The sequence below is a fragment of the Parus major genome, chromosome Z, assembly GCF_001522545.3.
Source record: "Parus major isolate Abel chromosome Z, Parus_major1.1, whole genome shotgun sequence".
Classification (NCBI taxonomy): Eukaryota; Metazoa; Chordata; class Aves; order Passeriformes; family Paridae; genus Parus; species Parus major.
The window spans coordinates 22955412-22965522 of NC_031799.1; the positions used below are offsets into that span (position 1 = coordinate 22955412).

The following is a 10111-nucleotide window of genomic DNA, read 5'->3' on the forward strand; positions in this document are numbered from 1 at the left end:
TACTACAGTTTTGTACACAGAACATCACCTAGGCAATTCCTAGATGCTGCTTGCAACAGCACTGAGTATTAAGATTCATTTTTGTTGTGCAGCTCTAAGATTTGGACAGAAATCTCTAGATTCAGACATCACATCTCCTCATGACTCCCAAGTGTCAAAGACATCCTGTGCCACCAAGAAAAGACTTTTATTTCCCCCAAAACACCTCTCTACCCACATGCCCCTTAAGTGTCATTTGCTTTGGCATGTCTCTGCCCTGATCTCCTCCAGCCCATAAGACAGGACCCATCCCCAACCATGCCAGCTTAGGCTAGATTGAACACTTTTTTCCTACTTGAGCAGTGGTACCTCACCTGCTTAGCCCATCTCAGATCTTCACTTTACCCATCTCTTCTCTAATCATCCACCACACTGCCATAGTACTCCAGCTGACCTTTTTGATGTCTTTAGAACAAAGGTAGCCAAAGATTACCCAGGTTTCCACCAGAACACTGTGGCTGCTATCCAGAGCTCCAAGGGGAAGGAGCGCTGTCCAGCAGCTGCAGACCAATACAATGTGGCCATGAGAATGAAAGAAATCTTAACTTTTTTGTCTTGCTATCCTAGTCTCCTTCACACTGCAATTTGAGATAAAATGAAGCAGCCTGAAACAAAGTCATGGCAAGTTGTTTGACCTGGGACTTACTGACTTCTTCCATGAGCCACAACACTCCTTGGAACATTAACACAGCCCTAAATATTTAACACGTGAATGGATTAATTCTGAAATGTAATGTAACGACCCTTTCTGAAATCTTGTGTTTTTTCACACTATAATTGAACAGATGCTTAAGAAAGATTTGTCTTTGAGACAAGGAGGAAGTAGCAATTCTTCAGGCAGGACTCTTTGGAATGCATGGATTTCAGGGAAGCAATCTTAAAAGCAAGAGAAAGAGAAACCCACAATAGCCAACAGTCCAGGAAGAAGAGTACTTGCGTGGGAGAATGTTTTTAGACTCTTTCAAAACAGAGACTTGAGCTTGGGTGTCTCTCCAGAAAACACCTAAATCATCACATTAACACCTAATCTGGGGTGTCAGAAGAAATTTGGTTAACTTTGGAAAAGAACACACACAAAAAGCTGAAGTCTCATTTTCTCTCTCCTTTTCTAAAAGAGGTTTCTTGGTTTTCTGGCTGGCACAATGGTTTGATAAATTGCACTTCATAATGGACACGATAACTGCAGGAGAACAATGGCCATTGACAACATTCAAGTCCACAATGACCTCACACAGCTTTCTAAATCTGGAACAGGGGAAGAGGAAAGCCTCTCTCACTGTCCTTGTGGCAAAATGGCTAACCTAAGAGCAAAGGAAAAGTTGACTGCTGGAAGCAGCTCCCAAGCTAACACCAGAGACCTCATGTCCAATTCCACATTCTATTGCACTGATTTTTTTTTTACTGACAGCACTGACAGGTATACCACCTGTAACTATATCACTACTTAATGAAAACATGAATACAACAAGATAAGAGTCAGACCTCGCTCCTCCAAATACAAACAAATGAATTGTAATTAAATCTGACAGGCTGCAGCTCTGTATGCAAACTGGCTGTGAGCAGTTTCTCCCAGGCTTACAAACAGATGTTGAATAGCTTGATTTTTAATACCCATATTTCTTCAAAACTCCATTCTGCCTATTTAATCAGTGGATGTTACTGACCTTACTGATGCAGACAGTCTCTCAACTATCCATTATTCCTTTGGAATTCTTATTTAAATGTGGTTTAATAATATCTGTACACATGTTCACACTTGGTTATCTGTGAATTCAGTGTGCTGGAGTCCAGGTGTAGATCTTTGCAATTCCTGCTCCCTTCTTCCATACCATGAAACCAATTGTGTTGGTCCAGTTTTCCCATCCTTTTGGAGTAAAAGCTGTCTTTTCAGATGCAGTCTGAATCCAGGGCAAAAGGTCAATGAATTTTAAATCTACACCAAAATCGGATAAGCATTTTCAAAGTGATTAACTCACATTATTAAGAGTTTAATATTGAGACAGTTTCTGAAGTAGCACCATTTAGTTGAGGGGTTTCTCAGTATAAATCAGAACCCTACCCTTTCTATATTCAAGATACAAAATATCTGGCAATGGATAGCTAAGTCAGAGATATACAGGGTAGAGATATACACAGATTTTAAAAAACTATTCTCCAGAGTACCTTGCTATTCAAAGAGTCAGAGGTAATACAAAGGAACAGCATGTCTCTAATGCATTTTGTTCTTTTACAGCTAACAACATGGGTGAGAAAGAGGTTTGAAAATAATTGGATGCTGAAGGATGGGGCTGTGGTTGACACAAATGACTGAAGTGAAAGGGAAAAATAAAGTTCACCAGCAAATGGAATAATGGTACTCCCAAGTGAAGAAAGTTATCTGGAGTAGACACTGCAACCAAAAATTTGGACAGAATATTACCTTAACTCAGAATTAATAACGTATCTTTGGACAGTGCTTTTTCCTCCCATAGAGGGAAAGGTGATTCTAGCTTCATAAACCAATAGCAGTGGTGTTTTGGGGGAGCTGTGGAAGCTCCTGCAGAATGACCTCTACTTTCTGACCTGTGAGATTGCCCCAGAGAAGATGCCCTCAGAGAAACAAGGGGACAGCCAGGTGCTGTGTTGCTGCCCTGCAAGACTAGAAATGCACCTACTGATCTGTGCCAGGGGGAGACAGTACTACACAAGAGATGATCAGGTGGCAGCAGTTACTGTAAGCATGCCCTCAAACACTTCAAACCACAGGCTGCTTTTCACAATGCTCTGTACTTTCATCTTGACATGAGTAAATGTGATTGTTGATTTCCTTAAGCTATTTAATCTTGGGTTTGACAAGACTCACCAAAAAGAGGTAAACTCTGCTGCATCATAAAATACTTCACATGCTATTTTCTAGCAGCCACACAGGTACATCCAGTGTTCACTAAAGGCACTTCTAGAAAAGTTACATTTACAGAAGATAAAATGTTGAAAGATTCACACCAAACTCCTCAGAAGATAAAACCTCAGTCACAAATTGTGCACAGCAAACAGTAAAAGGTGGAAAACAGATGCTGCTAGTGATCAGTTTAAAACCACTTGGTATTTTGGGCATTGAAAACCAAAGTTCCAAAACAAATTTTTGCTAAAGGACTTAGAGGACCTGTTGAATTCCAATGATGAAATGATTGAGGCTTGTTGTCTTACAAGCTTTCAGCAATTCTCTTTTCTTATACATGTGTGTGTGCTCAAACATATGCTCATTTTATATTTAGTGACATAAATGTATTTATATTATCCAGAGCACTTTTGGAAGTCCAGAATGTTGTTTGACTCTGTGTGAAGTCATCCATCAGGCTTCTCTTTGCCAGGTGGTTTAATATATTCTGAAGAAATGGTCTTATCTGTTCTGTAACAGTTCTCTTGCCTAGCACTGCTTAAGAGTATAACTACAGTGCTTGCTGAAGTTACCTGCATCATTTGAAGGAGGAATGGAAAAGTCAGGTACAGAGCAGTGAAAGTCCTTTTACTGCATTCATTCAAGATGCCCGGGCTTAGTCACAGTAGAGCATTTCTTTATGGTAAGAGCTATTCAGGTCAGCACCTCTCAGAGAACAGCTAGCCTAAATTAACAAGGTCCTGCACTATAACATATTTCAACACTTTTTGGCCTGCTCAATATTTTTATGCCAACTCTGCATACCTCAGCTATGTTCAAGAGGTGTCTTATGTCTCAGGTGTTCTACTGAGTTGTGAAATGGATCTTCATCACACTAAGGTACAGATTTGGGAGGTTTATTTTCCAAGTTTACACCTGGCATGTTCCACATGCCAACAACTTACTAGCAGCCAGTTAAACCATAGTACACTTCAAACAAAACCAGAGGTGCAAGAAGTACGCTGGGTTTTCTTACACATGGTAGTGCTTGAAAGACAACAGTATTTGAAATCAAGGCAATACTTATGACTTTATTTCTACAGGACCTATGGACCTGATGCAGCTCTCTCAGAGGCTGGATTTCTCCATGTTCTCCAGTTTGTATTTGGCAGTTGCAGCCTTTGACTTATTCTCCCACATTAAAAAAAAAAAAAAAATCTAAAAAAATCTAAAAGCTAGGCAGCTAGGTCCTTGGCACTTTGAAGAGAAGGATATGTCCCAACACTTCTACATTGGAATTTAACACAGACCAACACTGGTAAGAGATACTGTCCTACTGTGTTTTTGCTTATTTCTGAGCTTTGCTTCTAATAAATATTTTTCTACAGAAAAACCTGAAAACTGTCAAAACCTACTCCTCTTGTGACTGATCAAGAGAGGTTCATAAACAGGACTTTGTCTTCCACAAAGAATACAGCATAAGAAGAACCAAATCATTATACCTGCTGTTCTTGTAATTTCATGAAGAAAAAATATGATAAAGCAATCAATGGAAGACTGCAAGTTGTTTGGAGGTTTTTTTCCCATCTAATATGTTAGCAACATGAGCTTTGAAACTTGTCTGTTGCTGTAAAGTTTCATTAATGCTGAAGCCTCAAGATATTCAAGAAAAACAGAACTTTTCATAACTTCTGGTTAAGATTTGGCCATAATTAAAAGATGTAAACTTATATAAGGTAAGCAATTTTTTTATGTTTTCAAGTCCCCAAGGAAGTGTCCAAAAAACTGGTTTTTCCTTGCTTAACAGCTGGCACAGTTGCACTTCAGAACTAGCAATAACTGAGCAGTGGGTCAAGCAACCATTACACAGTCAGCATCTTCATAGTTATGCATCTGTGATGGAAGCTAAATGCCTTGTATCTTCATACAAAGCTGATGGAGCATTTGAGATACTAATACTCTTTCTTTTCATTACACTGTTTGGGTTTGTTAAGGAAGGTACAAGGGGAAGGAATGTCTGGTTTTTTTCAATGGAGTACTTCTGCCCAAGTACCTTAACAATAGAGCATATGGCTGGGCACAAGAAACTGTAGGTCCTCTCTCAAACCAAGGTACAGATGCATCTTCTAATCCTTAAAAAAATCCACTTGAGATGCTTGTCAGGCAACCTGTAGATAATTTTTTATCAAGCTTTCCAGATCAAAAGAAACTCACCCACCCACCAAACCTGCTGAATGGTTACAGTGTGAATGGGATGGGACCAACACATCTCAACGCTCTGAACAGTTCAGAACTTTTCATTAAGGAAAGGAGAAGAAAAGAAAACAATAAAAACCTGTCTTTTGTAACACTGACCTAAGAATTCCAAATGAATACAGATCAAATAAACTTTAAAAGTAAGGTGTAGATAAGCCTTATATTTCAAGTGGCATGGGATAATTTTTTGGTTTTTGTTTGTTTGGCTTTTATTTTATCTTTATTTGAACTGAATAGAGTTGGAATTATTACAGGTTGATTTATTTTAATGCTAGTTTCATGCCATGGTGTAGATGAGTTTTAATATATTGTATAAAGCCAGGATCAAATGTAAGTAGTGCAATATTTAATTGTGTAAACAACTAAAGAACAAAGTGAAGACACACCAAGCAACATGGTTTAAGTGGTTTGAGCAGTTACACAACTGGAAATTATTTTAATATATAATAGTGCTAACAGCCATTTGACCAGTATATTGGTTTTGCCCCTAATACACTTAGATGAGATTTTGTGGTGGTTTAAGCCCAGATGGTAACTAAGCTCCAGGCAGCTGCTCATTCACTCCACCACCCACAGGATGGGGAAAGAATCTGAAGAGTAGAAGTAAAATAACTCATGAATTTTGACACTTTAACAGGTAAAGGAAGAAGCGCACATATGAGCAAAGCAAAACAAGGAATTAAGTCACCACTTCCCATGGACAGGCAGGTGTAAAGCCATCCCCAGGAGAGCAGGGCCCATCATGTGCTGTGGCTACTTGGGAAGACAAACACCATCACTCCAAATGTCCCCCTCCTTCCTCCTTCTTTCCCTCAGTGTGATGCCACATGGTACGGAATATCCAATACAGCTTATACATGCAACCAAGCATTACAGCAGCTGAAACATAACATTTTTCTTCACTCTTGAGCATTTATAGAAATAAGCCTTTACTGCAGAAGCATGTTTCCACACTTTTCCACTTCTTGTAATCTATTAAGTATAGTATAATATTTTGCCCTTACAGTAGTTCTGTAACAATCCAACCCTGTTTTAGTCAATACTTTAATGTGATGTACAAAATCATGCCAGGACTGGCAGTAAGAATGGCAGCCTTAATTTAATTTAAAATAATAATAAAAAAAATAACAGATCTTAATTCTTAAAAGAGTGGAAATATTTATACTATATAATTGAAACAGTTGTTAAATAACTTAAAAATCTGAGACACCTAACAAACTCATAATTTTTAAAAAGAAGCGAAGCTACCAGAAATAATCACTGAACCACAGAATCATTTAGGTTGGAAAAGATTGGATGTGGCACTTTGTAGCATGCTCTCCTTGGAACAGTGGTGATTGGTCAAAGATTGGTCAAAGATTGGATCTTGGATGTCTTTTCACAAAATCACAGAATTAACTAGGTTGGAAAAGACTTTTGAGATCATCAAACTTATGACATAACATCACCTTGTCAACAAGACCATGGCACTAACTGCGACATCCAGTCATTTCTTGAACAACTCCAGGGATGGTGAATTTATCACTTTCCTGAGCAGTCCTTTCCAATGCTTGACAATCCTTTATGTGAAGAAGTTCTTCCTGATGTCTTGCCTGAACTTCCACTGGAGCAGTCTGAGGCTGTTTCCTCTCATCCTGTCTCTTGTTGCCTGAGAGAATATGCCAGCCTCCACTTGGCTACACTCTGTTCAGTCAGTTTTACAGTACAGGAAGGTCCCCTCTGAGCTTCCTTTTCTCCAGGCTGCACAGCCCCAGTCCCCTCAGCTGTTCTTCACAGGACTTGTGCTCCCAACCCTTCACCAGTTCTGTTTCCCTTCCCTGAACTTGCTCCAGCCTCTCAATGTCTTGTAGTGAAGAGCCCAGAGCTGAACATAGGATTTGAGATGTGGCCTCACCAGTGCCCAGGACAGGGGGACAATCCCTGCCCTGCTCCTGCTGGCCACACTATTGCTGAGCCAGGCCAGGATGCCATTGGCCGCCTTGGCCACCTGGGCACAGCCTGGCTCATGTTCAGCTGCTGCCACCAGCACCCCCAGGTCCTTTCCAGCCACTCTGCCCCAGCCTGTGGCGCTGCCTGGGGTTGTTGTGACCCAAGGGCAGGACCCAGCTATGGGCCTTGTTTAACCCAAAACATTACAATACCAATCAGGAAGTTCAAAACCCTCTGAAATACACTCAGTTTAAATAATTAGAAAGTTGGGAAATATATTTGTTTGTAACAGCACATAATGTAAAAACATATAATAAAAAACTCTAAACAATTGAATTTTTTTCAAATTCTTTAATTTTTTTTTCAATTCTCAACTTAAAACAATTGCAAAAGTGTTTTGATTTTGCTCTCCTTTGCATTAAAAAATAAATTATGATTTATCTTAAGAATTGCACTCTGAGAAGCAAAAAAAAAAAAGAAATTAATCTACAAATCCAAGAAATACAAGAATTGTTTTACTCCAGTCATGCTTGAATTTTGTCCCAGTTGGTGATGCACATTCTTCAACTGAATGAGTAAAGCAATCAATGTGACTACAGACAATTCTACAAGTTTCTCAGCATTTGAACTAACAAATTGACAATGGGCTGTGGGAGTGTTTGGGGATTTTTCTGTGGTTTCTCCCACCTGTGTTTTCCTTAAGGTGACTACTGAATTTGTAAATTATTAAAGAATATTTTATAACTTCAGAATTTCTTACTGATATTCTAATAAAATACAAGGATTACTTCGTAACATGATATTCTGCTTTCTTAGTACAACAGAAAAGTAATCTAAGCAGCTGCTAGGACCATGACACTGGCCTTGTTTTTGTTTTTTTTTTTTATTAATAAACTTTGGAGGAGGAAAACAAAGCAAAATTTAATTTCTAAAAAGGCTTTCAGGGAAGTGCATGAAAAACCTACTCTGATATTTTAAAAAACCAACAAACAAACAAGAAAACAACAAACGAAACAAACCTCAGGGGGAAAAAAAAAAAATCCAGCGCAATGATCTCTTTTCAAGTGCTAAACTTAAGTGAGGACGTTGACAGGCAGGTTGCAGCAGTGCCTGTCTCAGCCACTGAGAGGGTGACCCAAGCCTTCCAGGTACCCTACAGACACAGCCAGCGCCGCTCCTCCAGGAGCATCTCCAGCCCAACACCAGCAAGCTGCACTGGCATACGTGTGCAGATCACGGCGGTTCGGTTCTCAGCCGAACATCCACGCCTAGCAGCAACAGCTCATTTTAACCAGATATGGCGGGAAGAAAAAGGGGTGAAGTAAAGCCAGCACCAAGTATGGGCTTGTTGCAGTTGAGAATTACTCGGAGGGGAGATTCTATTCCGCCTCTCCCAGAGGCTCCCACTCTCTGCCATCAGTCACAGAGCTCGAAATAAACCCTTTCCCCGCTCGCTGGGTATGCGTGACCGATCCCAGCACAGGGTGCCCAGGAGCCTCATAAGGCTGTGGGCTCGGGGCGGAGAGAGCCCGAGGGGCCCGGCGGCTGCTGCTCCCCCCCGGCGAGCTCCAGGCGAGGCGGCCCCCCCGCAGCAGTGCCAGCCCGGCCCGGCCCGGCCGCCGCAGCTGCGGTGAGTCAGTGGGCACCAGGGCACCGCTCCTGCCAGCTGCATCCCGCCCGCCGAGCATCCTCCGGCGGGGGAGGCGCTGGCTCCGCGCACCGTCCTCCCTCTGCAGCGGCAGACGGGGACCCGCACCAGCACAGCCGGAGATCCCTCCGGAGCGGGGACGCTTACCTTGCCGCTGGAGCTGCTGGTCTGGGTCTCCGCCTCGACGCTGCAGCAGTGGGGCGTCCTGGACCGGGCGGAGGCGCCGCCGGACTCCCTGCGCTCCTTGCGGCGGGGGCCGGCGGAGGGCGGCGGCTGCCGGCTCTGGTAGGCGAGGACGGAGGGGATGGAGTCGGCCGCGTCTGTCTTAACGAAGAGGCCGTGCAGGGTAGTGGTGCCCTGCGAGATCGTGGTGGTCTGGTGGGGGGAGTTGGACTCCTCCGAGTCCCGGCAGTATATCACACCGCTATGCGAGACGTGGATGCTGGGTGCGCAGCCCATCCCTTCCCTTCCCAGCCACCCCGCCCCGCTGCACCGCCGCTCCGCTCCGCTCCGCTCCCACCTGCCGCCCGCCCGCCCGGGCTGCGGGGCCGCCGCCCCTGCGCCGCGCGCCCCGCGCCGCCGGCACCGGCGCCTCCCCCCGCCGCTGGCGCTGCCCCGGCCACTCCCGCCCCTGCGGCGCCTCCCCGTCACCCCCACCAGCTCCCCGCGCTGCCTCCGGGGTCCCCGGACCTGCCAAGCCCCTTCCCCTCCTCGGCAGCGTCTTAGGAAGCGCCTGCGACCACGGGGCTGTGTCCGCCTGGGGTAGGGGGAAGCGGAGGAGGATAAGGAGAAGAGTGAGAAGAAGGATCATTATCGGTGGTGCGGCCCCATCGCGACCCAGGCAGGTCTGCTTTCAAGCCTCCCGTATGGACAACATTGCAAACACACACAGGCACACACACGCACGCACACACACTCGTCCCCAGCAACCCCAGATGGGCTAAACACTTTTTGAAAAAAAGTTACAAATACTTATTTTGACAGTCAAAATGTGCCCTAGTCACGGGTGAGCACATCTCAGTCGTTTAGAGATACTAAAAGGAGCAGTTTAGAGCCACATAGCACCCACTGCAAGTTAGGGGAAAAAGGCCAGAATTGTTTCACAATTGTTAATGCTGCTTTTTAATTAAGCCAATATTCAATGACACAAGTTGCCATTTTACCCTGGGTGTCTGATAGCTGCCAATCCCTGTTTTCAGTCCCTTGGGAGATAATCAAGAAAAATGTTTAATGCTACAGAGATTTACACACCTTCTTAGCTTTCCATGGTGAATAGTTTCATTGACCTCAGTGAAACTATGTAGGAGGTGTAAAGCTAATATGGAGGTTTTAAGTCTTTGCAAGATTTTAGTTTAAATCTCTCTGTTTTAAATGGCACATAA

The 10111-nt window shown here is 43.3% G+C and overlaps 1 protein-coding gene across 1 annotated transcript in view; it reads right to left on the minus strand.

The window, feature by feature from the left end:
* Window positions 1–9202, minus strand: part of PDE8B (phosphodiesterase 8B) — a 72180-nt gene extending 62978 nt beyond the window's left edge. Inside the window, exon 1 of the mRNA XM_015652975.2 lies at window positions 8877–9202. Within this exon, the coding sequence (XP_015508461.1) occupies window positions 8877–9188 (312 nt within the window). The 5' untranslated portion in view covers window positions 9189–9202. The remainder of the gene's footprint in view (window positions 1–8876) is intronic.
* Between the last annotated feature and the right edge of the window lie 909 nt (window positions 9203–10111).